The sequence below is a fragment of the Montipora capricornis genome, chromosome 9, assembly GCF_036669925.1.
Source record: "Montipora capricornis isolate CH-2021 chromosome 9, ASM3666992v2, whole genome shotgun sequence".
Classification (NCBI taxonomy): domain Eukaryota; kingdom Metazoa; phylum Cnidaria; class Anthozoa; order Scleractinia; family Acroporidae; genus Montipora; species Montipora capricornis.
Genome location: NC_090891.1, coordinates 41,602,926 through 41,622,925, shown reverse-complemented (window position 1 = coordinate 41,622,925; position 20,000 = coordinate 41,602,926). Strand labels below are relative to the sequence as shown.

General features: G+C 40.0%; 2 protein-coding genes across 7 annotated transcripts in view; both read right to left on the bottom strand.

Annotated features, from left to right (window-relative positions):
* The window catches only part of LOC138015057 (uncharacterized), a 10,539-nt gene extending 10,140 nt beyond the window's left edge, over positions 1-399 (bottom strand). Inside the window, exon 1 of the mRNA XM_068861962.1 lies at positions 304-399. The gene's annotated coding sequence lies outside the window, so the exon portion shown is untranslated. The remainder of the gene's footprint in view (positions 1-303) is intronic.
* Positions 400-1,919: 1,520 nt separating this feature from the next.
* The window catches only part of LOC138016084 (gamma-aminobutyric acid type B receptor subunit 2-like), a 34,353-nt gene continuing 16,272 nt past the window's right edge, over positions 1,920-20,000 (bottom strand). For 2 of the 6 annotated variants that reach the window (XM_068863255.1, XM_068863256.1), the window contains 10 exons: positions 19,312-19,381; positions 17,920-18,000; positions 17,002-17,152; positions 16,216-16,345; positions 15,196-15,303; positions 14,509-14,640; positions 11,146-11,478; positions 10,258-10,395; positions 3,235-3,282; positions 1,920-3,077 (listed from right to left, as the gene is read on the bottom strand). In XM_068863255.1, the coding sequence (XP_068719356.1) occupies positions 3,045-3,077; positions 3,235-3,282; positions 10,258-10,395; positions 11,146-11,478; positions 14,509-14,640; positions 15,196-15,303; positions 16,216-16,345; positions 17,002-17,152; positions 17,920-18,000; positions 19,312-19,381 (1,224 nt within the window). In that variant the 3' untranslated portion in view covers positions 1,920-3,044. Of the gene's footprint in view, positions 3,078-3,234; positions 3,970-7,139; positions 8,896-10,257; positions 10,396-11,145; positions 11,479-14,508; positions 14,641-15,195; positions 15,304-16,215; positions 16,346-17,001; positions 17,153-17,919; positions 18,001-19,311; positions 19,382-20,000 lie in introns of those variants that run through there. The other 4 variants (XR_011125729.1, XR_011125728.1, XM_068863257.1 and 1 more) reach the window with 4 other exon arrangements.

The following is a 20,000-nucleotide window of genomic DNA, read 5'->3' as shown; positions in this document are numbered from 1 at the left end:
GACCCCAGAAAGAGCAAGGATCGTTTGATGAAAACGACGATGATACAGTATAGGTCGTATAGTAGTCTATAAAGCTATAAATTAAAGAGGTACTGAGCGGGAAAAGATCTGCATAACTAAATGTAAGTCTCAATGTACAGTCATGCGATAAACTTCCAGACAGAATCAAAGAACATTCTGCTTGATCAAATCAAGGGCCGCTAAGTTCATGGAGTTGTACACAGACAAGAAACTGAAGTAAACTCTCTCCCTGTTGCAAACCAAATATTAAGCCGCAAATAAATTATTTTAAGCACATCTTACCGCTTTAAATCCTTGCTTTGATAGGTACTGTAACGTTAGTAAGGCGGAAGAATAATGAATCCTGCAAGAAAAGTGTTTACGAAAGTGGAAATGGCGATGACGTCATTATATCTCATTCAGGAAATAAAAGTGACTATGACGTCATCACTTCGCCCCACTTTTTTTACTGGGTTGCCGTATGGCAATCCCAGTCGGAAATTTGGTAGATTTTTCCGTTTTTTAATTTTTTTTATTTTCCGTGTCGGTAAAAGTCTTGCCTGTCACTCCCCTGCTAAGTGGTGTCTTTGTGCATAGAGCCTTCTGCGCGTATTTTCTTAGGATCGAGAGGGTAGTGGGAAATGCGTAGATTTCTCTGGTGGACACAGTAGAACGATTAACTTAACCGGCAATGGCGTCGAAAGTCATGTAACGCGAATGGCGTTTTAGTGGATCTTTGAACAAAATATACCCTTATGAAACTCAATAATGGCAAGTCAATTGGATACTGAACAAGACACGGTGGACTCCTAAAAGCGACGAGTAATGGACTTCGACAACAATCTGTCTCCCGTCAAGCCGTCTTTTACCAAGTGTGCTGTTATGTAGAACACTGAAGATTCGTAGGGCAGCGATAATAGTGAATTCAAAGACTAGACCAGGTGGATTGGATGGAATTTCAAGCGTTAAAGTCGCTGAAAAGGTAATATTATTTTCGTAGCGATGTCTTCACCATGTACATGTTCCTTTGATCTCACATAATTGTGTTTTCCCTCAAAATATTCGCTTGTTTTCGCTTTCGCTCGAACATATTTACGTTTACTACATGTCCAGTGAATAGTTTTATCCTCCGGGATGAATTTTCCGTCGAAAAAATCGGTTATTTGGGTGATTTTTGGCAAACAGAGGTTAATTATTCGTAATGCGATCGCTTCCGTTGCCGTTAGCAACGGGTTGCAAATTTGACACTTTTATCGCATTATCACATTACGCATTGATCGCCTGTCACTCCCCTGCTAAGTGGTGTCTTTGTGCATAGAGCCTTCTGCTAACCTGTGAGCCAAAGGGCCTCTGCTGGTATGACTTCTGGGTGACCCCTTAATACCTTCTTACTAACCGAGCGCGAGGGTCCGTACAAAAACGACCGAGGGCCAATATTCCCCAGTACGGCTCGAGCTGTAGCTCGGTTAGTAAGTAGTTTATTATATGGTTTCTTAATTACCTTTTGCTTTGTTTTTGCAAGCACGTAATCGGCCCGTGGGCATTAAGGGAGAATAATGCCCTACAATTCAGTCACAATTAGCCAATCAGAGCGTGCGTTATATTGGCTACAAACAAAAGCCATATAATAAATGGTCTTAATGAGCCCCCAACTTGAAAAAAATTGCCTGGAACGCTGCACGTACCACAGGCAACCCAGTGTACCCTCACGGAGGGTCTAGTTTCCCTATAGAGGGAGAAGAGATGTTTCTAACTACACTGTATAACCGCATGTGGCTACTGCTAAAGAAACTATAGAAAGGAAGGGACTTGCTGAAACCTTTATTGATGTCCAAAAGTGTTGCTTGAGAAATAGCTTAAAGGAGGAATAAGTGACTTTGCAGCAAGGGGTGAGACAAAACACATGCATGATAGTGTTTGTTAACTGAATGTTTATTAACATAAGCTTTAACCTGTAATCCATAATCAAATGGATACAAGTGATAACATGAGGCTTTAAGAATGTTTATCATGCAACATATTCATATAACTGATAACCTGTTTATCAACATCAACTCCTTATCCATGACTCTTTTTGATACAAAGGATAACATAACAACAACAATTATTGTCAGATAAAATCAACGTAAGGTTTACAGCAGCTACTGTGTCCTGCACAATGTTAAGATGTTGTTTGGGCAAAAACTGATAGACGAGTTTTTGGGACTCGTCCACTAGCATCTGCTGATGAAGAATTAAAAATGTCTGTCTTGCTTGTGTCAGGGTGTTTGTGTCATGCCAAAAAACTGTCAACAGCATTTATTTAGTGAAGCAAGTATATCTTGGTATTTTCCCTTTACTATTTACCACGATGTGGCACTCTAGTTTTTCTTAACAGAGGGAGTGTGATGTTTAAGACTTTTCTTAATATCAATGCCAATTCAATTATTAGTCTCACGTACATTCTGGTGTAATTCTGACAAAGTAAGACTGATGCTGTTAATGTCATCAATCAGACTTAAGATGGTCGATTCATTTGAATTTACATATTTTGCATCATCAAAAATGTGAAATTTCAAAAATTGGAAATGATATGACCTTTTCATGTCAACCTGATCTATGGCATCTTCCCAAAGTTCTAATTTCATAGTACCTGTATCGGCTACAACACAGTCAGTTTTATATTTTATCTATTTCTTGTGCATAGTGGTTGCTTGGTGTCATCTTTTGTATTGACTTCGATATCAATCCTGTTTAAGACACTCAAAGATATGAGATTATTTACATGGAACAGTTGCTCATCAAATTCAAAGTTAAGTGATGCTGGAACAATTCTTGCAGACTTCTTGATGGCATGTTCCTTTTGTGAAGAGTCAAATTTGCTCAGCGCTCTTTTTGTTCCAACAATCTTAACTGGTGACTTCTTTTTGTATGCCTCTTGTAATTGAAACCTTTTTGGTCACAGTGGTGAATAGCATAGCAATCTGACTTTGTCTTCTTGAGAAGTTTTCATAGTACAGGAAAACTATTTTGTTTTTTTCTTGTTTGCAGCTGTTTTATAACACTTACTGAATGGATAAACCCTTGAACAGAAGATTCTGAAAATTTAAAACAATAATTAAATTGTTAATGAAGAAGTGCGAAATTAAAGAAAATGCACAAACTGAAGATGTAAGGCATAGTGTATTTAAGAGGTCTTTTTTTTATTGTTTAAATAATCTTACCGTTTGGAAATGTTTACGCTATTGTACTTACCATCAGCAGATGAATCTGTTGGCTGCAAATTGTGTAGGTCAGTAGAATCTGCAATTTACAACCGTAGGCAAAAAGACATTGATTGCTATACATGCTCCTCTTCTTTTTTCAGCTTTTTAAAAGTTATCATGGTTAGTTTATATGCAGCCACTTAATGTGCACTGAAGCAGTTTATTAGGGCACAAAAATTGACTTACAGTGTGTATGCAGGTCTCAAAAAAAGGTTCTAAAATTTGAAATCCTATTTGGGTTGCAGGGAAGTTGCAATACAAGTATTGTTCTCTGTAGCACTGCATGTAAGTTGTTGCTTATAACCCTTGTCTCTCACAAACCAGTTGTAAAGTGGTTTCCTTTGTGAAACATTTAACCAGTTTACATTAAAGTCCCCAATGAAAATATTAAATGTTGTTGTTAGTGATACTAATAAACTTCTGATGGCACTACAGAATTGTCCTACAGGCACAGTACATGTAGGTGACCATGTAGGTGACCTAGATTCCAACTACTGTAACACGAGGGATCATCATAAACCTCAACATAGTTATTTCTACACCATTTCCATTTGAGCTAAAATGTATATAGATAAAAGTAAGGACAACTATATGCTGCCATACACCCTTACTAATGGATGCATTGGTTCTGTACCTCTTGATAGAGCATCATTTCGAAACAATGAAAACCTCTCATTATTTATTGAGTATAAATTGTCATCTTCAAATTGAGGTAGCTTTGTTTCTGAAAACATAATTATTAACATCTTATTCAGTACTTGAATAATTCTGAGGTCTCCACATACATCCTCTACGTGTTTATGCAATGATCATGACCTGGCATTGAGAAAACATACTTTGAAACAAATTGTGTGAGTTTATTTATTCTTCAAAACAAAGAAACTTCAAAGGACAGGACAGGACATCTGTCTCAAAGACATGAAAATGAATACAACAAAATCAATCTTTTCTTAAGACCACAAGTTTACCACCAGATCACGTGGACTCATCATGGCTTAAGAAAACCCTGTTCATCAAATGTGATTTTAGGATGACTGAGTATTATTGGTACCCGCTTCTCCTTCAAAATGTCACTTTCTATTTCCAATTTCTCCATTTTTAGCTTGTAAGATGCTATCACAGATTGAAATACTGAAGACACATTTAATTCAGCATTAAAGTCATTATTGCCACATGAAAACAATCAGGTTTAAGGGGTGTGGCTCTGAACTACCAAACTATTGCTATCAACCCCTTCAAATAATCATTTCTCGAGTCTCTTTAACTCTGCAGTTACCATTTTTTGCCAAGTGTGTTCTATTTAACATTTCTTCTACCGATTCGACTGACAACCATATTTGGTAAATCACATGGCCAAAACAGAAAATGCCTAAAAACTCAGCGAGTTAACTTTGTTTTTCACAATTTTTTAATAAAACAGTATAAGAACAATCTAACACAAAATCAGTGTATCATGGATTTACAGCCCTCCTCTGATGCACTTTTCAAAATATCAGTTCCATTTTTTGCCCAAATAGAAATTCCAAGCTACAGTTTACAAATATTGATGGGACTGTTCCCATCCGATTAAAAAACCGCCTCGTATTTTTGTTCTTTTCGAGACCGAGGACTGGGACCTAGTTGTGTATACACCTTTATTGAAGTGATGTCAGATTTCCATTGAAAGAGTTACTTCAAAGAACCATCCATGCAACCTTTTTGTAGGGCTCTTTGACTAAACAGCTTCCTTAGCAACCATTGTCCTTCTGTAGTTATGTGCCACCCCCTTAATAAAGGTGCCACAAGTAACAATATAATTATCTTACTTCCAGCTAGGGCTTCACCAAGTATCTTTGACTTGCGGGAGTCACAATAAATCAACGATAGAATTATCCCATAAACTAATAAGTGATTACGTACTAATTGATCCCTTTCAGCAATGTCTTTTAAACTCTACTATACCCTTGTGATAAACAACTATGTAATTAAGAGTATTATTTTGGTTTCATTAAATAAACGTGTATCTTGAGAGTGTTCGCATATATATGCCAATGAAAATCGAAAAAAATGCAGTGAACCTGACGCCAGAATTCTCGTTTGGTCTCATAAAGACGGAATTCCACCCGACGTACCTGTCGAGATAAAATTAAAAACAGATGTTCTTGAAGATAATTCAAAACATCTGATAATGCTAAACGATGACTCAAAGACATACCTCCTTCCATTGATTCGCTGTACGCTGTAATCTACTGCTTGTATTGAATCGAAGCCTTCGAGATCGAGAATTTCGCTTAACCTCGTTGTAACATTTTCTGCAAATTTCACTCTCTTCCCAACAAAGAAATCTGGACTTTGATCGGGTTTTTAACACTTAGTGCATTTGCGATACGTTCACTTCGTTAATAGGAGAAATGAAGCTGCTGAGCTTCTCTTACTCCAAAAGAGCGTTGATTACCAGCAAACTAAAAGGGTTGCTTACAAAAAGCGTGAATAAACAAAAAAATCCTGCCATCTAAACATCCTTTGCAAAATTTCTCCCGCCAATGAGGTTTACAAAGTACGGTGGTTTGTAAGGGCCATCAATAGTTCAGAAAAAAAGTTTCATAACGACACTTAGTAACTGTCAATTGACAATTATAACTGACAATTGACACTTATAAGTACCAATTGACAAGTGTCAATTTCCAGTTATAAGTGTCAATTGCTACTTATAAGTGTCAATTGCCGGTTCTTAGTGTCAATTGCTACTTATAAGTGTCAATTGCCAGTTATAAGTGTCAATTGCTACTTGTAAGTGTCAATTGCTACTTATAAGTGTCAAATGCCAGTTGTAAGTGTGAATTGCCAGTTACTATCGTTGACAGTTGGAAGTGTAAATGCCAGTTATAAGTGTCAATTGACAGTTACTAAGTGTCATTATGAAATTTTTTTTCTGAACTATTGATGGTCCTTACAAGCCACCGTAACAAAGTCGCCTTCACTGCTAGAAGGTGTAAAAGGAACGATGGAAGGTCATCGCCTCACATGAACTGCTCCGAGTTTTTTAGAAGTAAACCGCTGATCAGTTTCAATACATGGTCATACACAATCACCCGATTCGCGGTAACTCGAGCTCGAATACGGTGAATCGAGCTCTGTTGTCTAGAAACTAAAACTGATCCGATGAAATTATGCACAACTAATATGCAAACCAGTGCGAAGCGAAGATTATGCACTGTCACGATCAATTCAACAAGGATTGCGATAACTTTTTTGTCGCTTTTGAAGGCAGTTTTAAGGTTTCATAACCAGTCCCTCAATTAACTATGTCTTGGGTGATGGGTCTCTTCCTAAAATTCGCATCGGCGAGGAAAACCTGGCGTCCTTTATCAAATTGCCGTATGATTGACGTTCCTTTGTAGCGGAACTCAGACGCGCAAGGAGCGCCAGCGGAGCACCATGGGTAAGATTTTTTTTGGAAATCTATCCATGCGAGAAATTTTGGTTATGACGTCAACGTGCGCCCGCCCGCCCGTACAGACTGTCGGGTTGGAGGTGGAGAGGCAGGGCAGCCTCTAGGGACGGGAAAATTGTGTGGCAAGCGTTGCATTTGGAAACCCGCGTTTATCTGGCGGGAAATCATCTTAGGGAGCTTAAGATCTACGACGACGACGTCGACGAAAACGTCACAAAACAGTGATATCATTGGTTAAAAGAGCATAAATAATCGTGCTGCACGTAATTGCTGCACGTGCAGCCCGTTTTAGCACATATTTTTGCGGTTCTCTGCATGACGACGACTTGAAATCACCAAATTTGAGGTTTTGACGACAACGTGAGCATGTAACAGAGAATCTTTCATTCCCTATTTTCACTGTGAAACCGCTTGTACCAATTTATTTTTAGGATACTTCGCCCACATTGTACGACGTGAACGAGATGGAATAATCGCCAAAGACTTTTACTAGAGCAAAGTTCTCTTTTGCGGTGACGTTTTCGTCCACGTCGTCGTTGTAGATCTTAGGGTCCCTCTGAGTGACGAGCAACGGGATAAATGGTAGGAAAGAGCACCAGAGAAGAGGCGACGAAATTTGAGAAATTTAAACGAAGAAAGCCTCGAGTGAAGGCAAGCAAGGAGAAGAAGAGAAAATTTCAATGATGAATACCGTAAATCTCAGAGAAATAGAGCGAGAAACAACCTATTTACAACGTTCAGCTTTCAGGTAGTGTTTTCCTTCATAATGCATGCCTCGCTGCCTCACATATTTTGTAAAACTCGTTAAAAAAAACACGAAGGCCTGAAAACGTTTGCCATTCCATGCTGACAGAGATTCTGGTATATTTCAACAATCACACACCACGTCGCCATTCAAGCCTACAGCAGACATCATTGGCGAGTTTTCTCGTCATCGTTGTCTATTTCTTTTTAAAGGGTTTCAACATTTGACCAACATTCGTTCAACAAAAGTGGAACGGATGTTGGGCAAATGTTGGACGCAAAAACAAAGTTGTGTGGAGGCCGTTCAAACCAACATTGCACCAACATTGCACCAACAATCGCGAAATTTGATTGCGAGGAACTAAGACTAGAAACCAGACTCTCTCGTCCAGATAAACTACGCCATCATGTGTGTTATGGAATTTTCTGAACGGAGTGTTCAAACGTCTTCAAACCCATTCAACATTTTTGAGAACAAAGGAAAAGTTGAATCGACGTTGAATGAAAGTTTAAACCCATTTAAACTTGATTCAACACGCTTTCAACAAACTTTCAACATTTTTTACGCTTTCAACAATGTTGGACGACCTGTTCAAACGCACCGAACATTTGATTCAACAAAATGTTGAATGCATGTTGAAGCAAATCATGAAACCGATTAAACGTTTAATTAAACTCTCCATGCCGTATAAATTTACATTGGATTGCAGTACATTTATCTGCAACGAATGCACTTGTAACCAATGTTTGGGACAGGTTCTTTTTGGCCAGATTTGGCTTCAAGGTCGTAGGCTTAGGCTTTTTATGTGAAACGGATGTCCAGTCGTGAGCTGCTTTGTTTGACTGTGAAATTGCAGTTAAGTAAGCAAATTAGTATGCTCTAGCTCAGTTGACTTTTTAATTAGTAATTTTGCTGTTGTTCAAAAGTGAAGAGAGAGGGTTTAAAGATTATCAGTCAACGGAAAATGATGTGAAAAAGATAATTACTGCGCATGTAATTTCAGCCAGTTTTAGTTGTTGATTAGTTGTTGGCTATTGTTTGCAAGGCTTGTTTGTTTACTGCTGTCAGCTCAGAGGTATTCGATCAGTGTAAACTGCATACTCTAATGACGATTAATTTTGTACTTCATGAAGAAGCATAACTATTTCCATTTACACTATATTGCTTTCTTGGGTTAGAAATCAAATGGGAGCTCCGCTTTTAGGCTTGGCTAAATCTATATATTATGATTTACTTGATTTCTATACACATTTTTTCACGGCAAGCATGACTAAGGAAACGATATAGTATTTAATTCCTCGAAGAGAATTATTAATCAATGATAATTCGGGTGTACTCCGGAAAAAGTCCGATTACTCTCGAAAATCAGCCGAATGATCTTCCGTTAGCCAGTTGGAACCTGTGGGAGCATGCCATTGTGTACCTTGTTTTCATTTGTCTTGATGGCTCGATGAAGCTTTCACCATCGCCTGTTGTAAGTTCAACATAAAATGGCTTGTTTTATTTAGCTTAAGCGGAAAAGACAACTGAAAAGTGATTTAACCGAACCCGCATGTTTCAGGAGCCCATCAGTAGGGGCTTGCCTCCCCCATACAAGCCCTATGAGTCAACCTTTGCCCGTATATTTCTATTTTTAGAACGCCACGAGTTGTTCGGCACTGCACGCGCTGTTTAAAATAGCCAATCAGAATAAATTCATTGTCTAACGAAGACAAAAATAGCAAAAACAATGGACGCAAATTGTGCGAATTGATGTAAATTAATGTAAATGTGAGTCTCCTGCTGAAGTGTTGGTTCTAAAAATAGAAAGATACGGGCAAAGGTTGACTCAAGGATATATTGCATATGGAGGCTCCTACTCATGGGCTCCTGCATGTTTTTAATCGTATGTTTTGGCCTGGCCCTTTCTTGGAAGTAAGACAAATTGAACCTTCCTTTATCTGAGTTCGCCAATCATCCAAAACAACCGCCAAAAATCAAAGCAAATTTGATACGGACGTCGAAAATATTTTTCCATGGTCGTTAAAGTGACCACAGATCTCAAAAACGTGAAATACAAACAGTCTTGGGAAGGCTCTACGGACGGATGGCCAATGAGGGTACATACATACATACTTAATTGATAGAGATTTTTCAAGGCCAACGAAACGAAATCAATGAAACAACAGTACAGAACAACTTTCTAAAGAACCCCAACTGGCCGGAGACACATCAGTTGGCTATCTACAATATCTACAAGTGCAGCCGAGAAGTCGAACCAGGGACTACCAGGATCAGGGCCCGGTTATTCAAAAGGCGATTATCCAAGGAGTTTATTTCTCTATTCCCAAATGCTGTTCAACGCTGATAGTCGGCAAAACTTTACATGAGAAGAAGTCAGTCTTGAAAAACAAAAATTAGCAAAAGAAACTTTCATCAAAAAGTTGAAAACATGAAACAAAAGTTTACGCTAATCCTGGATTAAGTTAATCGGCTTTCGAACAACCGGGCCCAGGACGGGTTTTAAACTCGGGATGTCCCGATCTCGAGACAAGCGCCTTAAGCACTGAGCCGCACTGCCTCTTACGAATGCGTCGACGGTTAATAGACCAAACCGGCTAACTCGATGTTAAACCCAATTCAAATCTCCCGGGGTTAAGATTCTTTGTGTATTGTATTTGCATTATAATGTAGCATTCACATTTGAATGATTTGGAAGAACCTGGAACAAAACGTTTCATTCCCAAAGGAAAATACCAGAACCGAACGCTGTGTTCAGTTAATCGCGCATCTTCGAGTTTGAATTGGTTGCGACAAAAAACTCTTTTTTTGACCACGCTAACTTCTTTACTCACGTTTAGGTTTTCCTCCTCTACAACACGATGACTTTCCTCTGCGCCTGATTGTGCAAGTGGGCGCCCTGTCAATAATCCATTGCCTGGTCTGCTTGCACGCATTGGATTCTCATCAGGGTTTTTGTATATTTTGATGACCTAAGGGAGACGAAATAAATTAGCAAGCGTTGTAACATGTTAGATAAACATTTCTGTGTTTTATACCCATCTGCTCAAAGGTCTGTAGGAGAAATTTTCGCTCTTATTCCCAGAGTTACTTAATTGATTTCAGCCACAAAAAAAACCAGAGTGATTATTTTATCCAATTACAACAGGCGTGGACAACCAAATGAGACAATCAGGGTGGAAAAGCGTAAGCATGCAATACAATACAATACAATACAATACATGCTTAATTGACCGCTCCCCATAGGAGCTTTTCAGGGCCAATGAAACACAATCAACGAAACAACAGAACACAACAATTACAACTGTTAAGAATCCCAACTGGCCGGAGGCAAACCAGTTGGCTATTCACAAGTGCAGCTGGGAAGTTGAACCAGGGACTACCAGGATCAAATTCAACGAGTGGTCAGAGCGGGTCTTGAACCCGGGATCTCCGGATCTCAAGGAAAGCGCCCTAACCACTGGGCCACACAGCCTCCCACAAGGCAATCGAGACTTGGCGCGAGAAAACGTGCGCTAGTTTCGATTTTCCTTGGCCCTGATTGGATGTAAAATCCTTTTGGCATAGTACTCGGACCTGAGTGGTCAAAAAGTGTGGCGCAGAGCTTTTTGAGTGAATCACAGCTCATGGGTCAAAGCGGTAGTGAAATAACCGTCTGCATGCACCAAATTGAAGATAGCTTATATCTCATAATTTAAAATTACGAATAAGTTTGACCGCACCTTGGGCACAAAGAGAATCCCGATAGTGAGTGTGGTGCAGAACAGAATCACAGCGCAGATGAGTGAGAAGCTGACTGTTGCATGATTGTTCGTAAAAAACGACATTGGGACTCCAATCGCGGACAGGACTACCACGTTGTACACGCTGATCCCGATGAAGCGAGAGTCATTCAACGCCGGAATCGATACGTTGCGAGTCTCAAAGGCAAGGAACAAGCCGAATATCAGTAACAGACTATGGAAGGTGCACAGAACGATGCTCCAGATGGTGAAATGGGGTCCAACACATTCCTCGCGGTACAGAACTGTCTTGTAATCACGATCTTCTAACACCTGTCAATTAAATTTGATCATGTGATCAAATAGTTGCAACCTTGTAAAACGTCAAAAGATGGCTTCGTTTTAATGACAAGGCCAAAGTGTTTTGTCAAAATGCCTCCTTATTTACATTTTTCTGTTCTGACTGGACCTAAAAAACACTTGCTCAAATTTGGCTGACAATTAGGATCTGCTCAAAGTCTTCGTTGTAAATTACGCCATTGTGCAAATGGTTCATTCTTGTTCGCTTAGAACCGAGAGTAAGACGAGATTTTTGCTGCAGTTATGTCCAGAGTTGCAATTAATAAGATGCATGCCACATTTGAATATATATTTATATGGATATTTGCGCCTAATAAATTTGATATATTATTATTTTGACGTCCCACACGAATTGTCCCTTCAAGAGGGTCTTTTATCTACCAAACCGTTGCTACGGACCCCTTCAAATAGTCATTTTTCGGATCCCTTTAACTCTACAGTTACCCTTTTTCTCCAAGTGTGTTCTATTTAACATTTCTTTGTCTGGTTCTTAACCATATTTGGTAAATCAGGTGACCAAAACAGAAAATGTGTAAAAAGTCAGCGAGTTAACTATGTTTTGCACAATTTTTTAACGCAACAGTATGAGAACATTCTAACACAAAATCTGTACAATGTATTTTAAAATATATATATTTCTCAAAATATTATGACGTTTTAAGGCCCTTCTTTAATACACTTTTCAAAATATCATTTCCATTTTTTGTCCAAATAGAAATGCCATGCTGCAGTTTACGAAAAATGATGGGACGGTTCCCATCCGGTGAAAAAAACGCCTGTTACTTTCGTTTCCTGAGAGTTTTTACATGTTTTTCACTGAAACGCACGGCAGAGGACTGGGACTAGTTGCGCATGCGCCTTCTGATTGAAGTGATGCCTGCTTTCCATTGAAAAAGTTACTGCAAAGAACCATCCATGCAACCTTTTTGTAGGTCTCAATACACTCGAAACGCGCTGTGCATAATTTTTGTCTTCTTTGAAACACCTCCACTAGAAACAGGAATTCCTTAACGATGCCAGATGCAAAGCCTGGATTCGTACATAATTTATATATGGAGAGATCGGAGAGGGTTATGAAACTCGACAAGTTTCTTTGCACTATGTTTTCGTTTGCTGTTTTGACTTACCCTGCACAAAGCAAAGAAAGAGGGATAGCCAATGAAGAATTTCGACTACTGGGTTTATTCGCAGCTAAGAAAGTAAACTAAGTGCATGTTCACGGTCAATATGACATGCGACAGCACTATTCTCGCTTTCTTTCAGGCTTTCGCGCCAGTAAAAAGTCCATCTACTAACTCAGGGCTCGGCTGGTATTGATCTACTCTCGCCAATATCAAAAATACGATATTACTCTTTGTTTGTCCCTCCAAAATTTTGCATAATCATTGTTTTTATTTTCTTTTGAGACTGGAAACAACGCTTCCGCAAAATTTTGGAGGGACAAACAAAGAGTATTATGGTATTTTTGATATTGGCTAATAGACCAATTTCGATATATTAAAATTCAGTCCTAAACAAAAGACATCATCACGAGGCTCTGGGGAATAAATATAAGGATTTGTATGAGTTTATTCCCCAGAGCCTCGAGATGATGCCTTTTGTTTTCGACTGAATTTTAATATATCTAAATTGGTCTATTCGCTCTATTTTTCTTGACATCTCCTGTCTGGGAGGGCTGAATTTTGCCTCCTATATCTTAATTCTGACAAAGTAGTGAGTTAAGAATGCTATATTAGAGATATTTAGTATCTCGTTGTGGGCTAACGTCAAGGATCAGGCTGATATTTGCGTTTCGCCACAAATCAAAGAAACTTGTTTAATTTTGGGCCTTTCTCACGTGAACGCGACGCTAAGTCTCCTTGACAATCCACGGCAATCAATTCTCCAAAGTAGACTATAGTTATATACAGGGGCACCCAACGAATCTGTTCCTCACATTATCTGTTCCCCAGAGGAATCTTGCTGGCTGGCAAAAATACAGGTGTTTCGATTAGCTGGCTGGGAAATTTTGTTATTGATAGAGGTTTTGCCTGGGAATTACTGACTTTTTCTAGCATTTCAACCCGAGCTGGGGTTAGAAACTCTGAAGACTGAGGACGACTAAAAAAAAAAAAAAAAAAACCCTCTCCTCTCCCAGAGAGTAGTCACAAACATACGACGGCTGGTCAGAGTGATTGCGCTTGCGGAAAAAAACCTGTTTTGTCCCGGTTTTGTCGCTTTTGTTTGGTCGTTTCGGATTGAGGGATTTGAAAGCGCGCGGAATTCCTGACTGGGAAATAAATTTGATCAGCTGGCTGGGAAACCAACCAATTTTATCTAGCTGGCTGGGAAATTTCTTGTGTGTCTTGCTGGGAAAAAGGAACAGATTATGTTTTCCCAGCAACACTGAAAAACACCTGAAAATGCCTTAATAACATTTATTTTCATTAACTGGGGTATAATAATACATTTTACAACAAATTGGTCGTTGGGTGCCCCTGTATATATGGAGGTGGTTATGAAAATTGACATGTTTCTTTGCTTGACATGTTTTTGTTCGCTGTTTTGGCCCTGGGCATGCACAAGCTATACAAAAGAGCCAAAAACAGCCAATCAAAAGTTTCGATTAATTTATTCAAAACGCAGTTGTGAACTGAGGACAAAAGATTGTGCATGGTCTCGCTCAAGTTAACATGAAGTGCAACAGTACTGTTCTCGCTTTTGAAGTTATCGGGGTTTTATAACCAGTCCATCTATTCTTGGTTTTCATCCACGTGATGAGGTGGCCATGTTGGTGTACATAACAATAGAAAATGGGCCCAGAAGTTTTGCATAATAATAGAGTCAAATTCCCAAAAGGCATTTTACTGCATTGTTCTGTACATCAACATGGTCGCCGTGACGTCAGATGAAAACCCTCAATATGAACTATGGGTAGACCAACAAGAAGAAAAGAGGTCTTTACCTCCATGGTCAGCGGAAATCTTTTCACCGGTTCAATCCCTTACAATTAAAATTACACACCTTGTGACTCCCTTCATTTTGAACAACAACTCTTCTACTGGGAGGATGCAATGTCATCCATGTCACCAAGAGCGAGACATCAACAACTAATAATGCACCTAACATTCGAAACAAGTCCGAATCAAGGACCACCTGTGGGGAGAGAGGTCGGGGGTCAACAAAAGCCGATCTGCAATCACTCATGTCCAGAGATGTTAGTAATAAGATGCACGCGTGTTCATTCAAGTCTAAGCATTTGCAACCTGCTTCCTACCATAAGCAAGTGTTAAGGTTAGGGGGTATTTACATGAGACCGTGACGAATTCAGACCAGTATGCCATGTTGGTGTTCCAAAAGAAAGAAATGGCGGCCATGATGGTATACCAAACTAATCCTCCGGGAATTAAACTCTATTGTTATGCAAATACTTTCTTTTGTCTTGATAATCCGATATGGTTGCTGGTCACGTGAGTTAAAACGCTCAACAGTTAACATTAGCGTTCATGTTATTGTTAAACTGTGGTTTTTGAAACTTATATTAGCTCGTGGAGTAGAGTTAGAGAGACGCTTTGTAAGTCAAATCCAGGCTCTGGCGAATCATATCTTTATTTTACTTCCAACACCTACGCGATTTCTTAAGGAGGAATTTAACCTTATGAAAATTTGGCTATTGCATGAAGTTCTAAGGAAGGAAGTTCAAGACCTCACCTTTCTAACTTTCGTGATGTTGGTGAAGATTTGGAAGACCCTCCAAGTTTTCGAAAACATTGCCCCAAACCCAACTGTGAAACCCAAAGACAAAAGGCAGAATCGGACCTTTAAAGAGAACAAATGAAAATGTGAGAAAACATCTTTTCGTGTTATAACTGCTGGCCATGTACTTTTCTTATTCTTATCTTGTTTTAGCTGTTAGCACCAATGTTGCTGTTCGGTGTTGCTGGTCTCGGCTGTCGCTTTCTGTGATGTTATCCTTTGACCCCGATAATCAAGCGTCTTTCTTTTCAACCCACCCCCTCCCCCATCTCCCCCGCCACCCTTATTACCTGATGCGGAATAGCGGTCAATGTGTGGCTTTCCATTCAGCAAGAATTTTAGTTTGAAATTTCGGAAATTTCATCTGCCCAAGCTACCGTGCGACCGCACTAGTTTCGCGCGAATCAAAGCGAATAACATGAGCTTGTTGTGATCGCAAGTTGGGAGCGGTCAAGGTGGACCACCACCAAAGGAGTTCTCAAATATTCGGTCAGTCCAAACCGGAACTGGAGAGTTCCATTTGACTTCTTACTTAAATTTCCTACATTTCGACTTAATGGTGAGCGCCAAAGAGTCACTCACTCTTGACTTTCTTTTGGCTTGAGGGCACCCTAAGCTCCATCACAAATGCAGAATTATTGGGCAGTGAAACTATGCAAGACTTTAAAAAAATCCTTGAATGCCCGGCCTTCAGGCAGAACGGCGCTGGCACGAAATAGACACCGGTACGGGTGTGAACAAGTCAGTGCTGCAAAAACAATTCGAGTTTTTATAATGTGGTACTTAAAGCACAATAGACGTTGCCCATTCATTTCGTGTGAGTTCTTCCCACCCCATCCCATGCACTTAAACATTTAGTGATATCATCTCCACCCCCCCCCCCCCCCACTCAATTCCCTCTTGCTGAGAAGCCCACACAAAATAGGTAACAATTTTGGAGCCGGATTTTGAGATTTGTTATTATATGTCACTTACTCTGCAAACACGAGTGTAGTTTATTGGCGAGAGCCTTCCATCCCATCCGTACATGACTACAGTGGAATACATAATTATTCCACCAAGCAGAATAACATTATTCAAGTTGGGACTTGACAGCTTTATATATCTAAGAAATAACAAAAACATACAAAGAAGAACAACTTTAAATTTTATCCCAAGCAAGTCGCTGATCTAATTTCTGTTTATCCATACCGGCTGTTTGTACCGTTGGACAATCAATGACAGTTCTATGGTGAATACTGCAGAATTTTGTGGTCATATTGAATGATCGCACGCGTGGTGAAAACCATATACGAATTAACGATGAAAAATCTTATCTGGCTTCTCGACGTATTGCGGGCATGCTTTTTAACCGAAACAAATGCAAATATTTGCACAAGAATCACTTGGTTCGATTCAGCCGTAGGCGTTATTAAGTATTTTTTCCAAACAAGCGTAGGAAGATATTTCGTGATTGCTGGGCTCAATGATTGGTCTAAAAAGCCTCGCGCGCCACATCCTGAGCTAATCAGAGACAATAGCAATTTGCTCACACTCGTTTTCCCGCGCTAAACTTTGGCTGCATAGATTGCCTCGTCATATGATTGGCTTATTTGATTGTCAGCGTCTGCTGTGATCATGATTGGCTAACGAATTTCGATTCGGTACGTTTTCCCGAGACTAGCGCCGGCTGCATGAATTTGCTTACTTGATGTCTGCGTCTGCCGTAATCACTCAGCTGGTACCCTATCATTAAAATGATTGAAAATGACAACAACTAACCTTTTTGCTCTGTAACGCAAGTTGAACCACAAAAGGAACAACGCTAAAGCGATTCCAAGAAAGCTCAGAGTGCAAGCAGAAACGATCAACCACAAGGGAATCTGAACAAATTCATTCACGGTAATTATTTTATCACCAGGAATTTTTCCACCTGAGGAAAAAAAATGAAAAAAATTCATGTCCTTAAATCCCTCTCTTTGCTCGATTTATCACGAATTATGCGAAGCGTCAACGTATTGGTTTAGTTAGTAGGGCGCCGGATTACCGTCCAGCGCTGTTAATCACGGACTGAAAAATACTGACTTTGCAGAGACACCTGAATACGGTTTATAGGAAAGGAAAAAAACTTCTTCATAAAGTGAATGGGTACTTCTCCACGGTGCTGGGGTCCGTTTCTCGAAAGTCCCGAAACTTTACGGGCCATTTTTGGGTGTCACAATTCCCACTATATCTCAAGAACGGAGAGGATTTGGGTCGTCAAACTTCACAGTCAGTTTGCTTTTTGTTACCTCAAAAACATGTTAAAAGATCGACTTTCCTGAACAAGCGGTTGGAAGGTACACAGATGGCCCTTCGGGCCCGAAAGGTTTTCGGGACTTTCGAGAAACGGGCCCCTGGGGCCCGTTTCTCAAAAGTCCCGAAACTTTACGGGACGTTTTCGGGTGTCCCAATTCCCTTTGTATCTCAAGAAAGGAGAGGATTGAATTCGTCAAACTTAACAGTTAGTTTTCTTTTTGTTGCCTTAAATACATGTTAAAAGATCGCTTTCCAAAACAAGCGGTTGGCAATTTCACAAATGGCTTTCGGGCCCGAAAGGTTTTCGGGACTTTCGAGAAACGGGTACCTGGTCTTTCTTGAGGCCTTTAGTTGGGTTGACCTATGTATTGCTTAACAGAAACAAAGCAAAATCATACTCGCCTGGCCAAACATTTCCTTGTTTTACAAGACGAAGTCGTCCAACTCGTGCGTCATAATAACCCACCGCGACTGCATGACCATCTGTGGGAAGAAAAGGTTGGTAGCCATGAGAATTTTACTTCTTAGGTTTTAGATGTTTGTGGGCTGCGTAGAGATAGATATCCAATTAATACGGAAATTAGGGAGTTTAAGAATCTAAAGCTTTCTTTTAACCGCGCAACGGTGGCTCAGTTTGTTAAGCACCAGGCTGCCATCCGCAAATGGTTAGACTTTTAAGTCTTCTCGGATAAGGGCTATAAACCGCAGGCTCCGTCTCACAAATATCTTCCATGTTCATTAGTTCCCTGTGGGACGTTAAAGAACCCACACACCATTCGAGAAGAGTAGGGGATGAACTTCCCGATGTTGTGGCTGTCCTCTTTGAGTATATGGGTGGGTGGATATAGCAGGTCCACATCAGCTGAATAGCTGCCAAAACGTCAACCTGCTCAAACAAATAAATAACAAACAAACAAACGTATCTACTACAGCAAAGCCCCCTCCCCCCCCCCCAAAAAAAAAAAATGATATTGGGTGAATTTATGATTCGATTATCCGTCAAGGCGAATCATCTGTCTAGTTTAAATATTACAGATGGATCATACGTCTGGACGAATTATCCACAATAGTTTTTCTGTCAAGACGAACTACCGTGATAATTCGTCCAAATGGATGATCCACCCTTTTCCCGTATTTATGCACAGGCGAATTATCGGTCGAACTATCTTAAGGACGGTGCCTACTAATTAAAGATATTTTTGCCCCGGTGTGTGATTATGCAGGAAATGTAGATCTTTACAAATGTTATTGAAATCCAAAAAGAAAATTGGGGTAACCACGCATTTTTCAAAGGTAACCATGAATAATATTTGTAAAAAGCTTTAAAATACAAAGCAATGTATGGCGTTCTTTCTCAAAGTGAAGCTTAAGTATCTTTCAAAAATGCATGGTTACCCCCAATTTTCTTTTTGGATGCCAAGAGTACTTACGAAGATCTACTTTCTCCGGATAGTTTTAAACCGCGCAAAAATATCCCTGTATTAGCTAGTAAGCATCGGCAATAGGAAATCCGAGTATCTGGAGATGCGCAGAACGTATGCGCAATAACAATAGTAGGCACCGTCCTTAATTTGCCCAAGTTCGTCTACACGGCCCTAGTGCGTGTCGCCTCAGTGGGTACTACACACCTTTTTGTCGCTGGAACATGTCGCTGCAACGTGACCCCTCGTGTCTGCCCACCTTTTAAAAATGGCAATGTGTCCGTAAAATGTTATGAGATGTTATATGTTGTTCTTTTTGTTTAATCCTCCGTCCCTTTTCTAGCGTATCCGTCTAGAATTTTCATCAAATTACCTGGGTGTTGTTGAAGTATTTCTACCATGCCGTCGTAACGGTCCCCATCAGAGAAAAATGCTACTTCTCCCTAATTAGAAAAGACAATGAATTAATTCTAAGCCTCCGTCTACACGTATATCGGGATATTTTTTAATCGGATTCGCCTTTCGTCCACACGTATCCAGCGAATCCAGCATGCGAATCCGCAACTTTTTAAATCCGCCCTCCGGAGTGGAAACTTCTGAATACGCAAAGAATTTCGAATCGTGTGGACGGACGGTCTCAAATCCAATGACGTTACAAACCCAGATCCAGTCTTCACCAGGTAAATATTCAACAGGTCCGCTGAACGAAATGTTATCGCTTTTCTTGTCGCCAACTCGCACGCCTGATGGCGCATGCTCTGTTGACAATAGTCACAGAGGAGTCCAGGATATTAGAACAAATCTGGATACGTGTGGAGGAACAAATTCGATTTGAATACGTTATGTGTGAACGTGAAAAATCCTGAATCCGCAGAGAAACAGTTGCGGATTCAAAACTATTCGGTTACGAGTGGACGGGACCTAAGTGAAATGGTCTGGAGTGCGAATTTGTTGACACATCTCAACTGATTTCTGCTGAGGGGTGCTGCATTTAATGAAGAAAATGCCCCGAAGTTAACATAATTAGGTCGCCTACTTTCTGTAGAAGGACCGTAGGCTGGT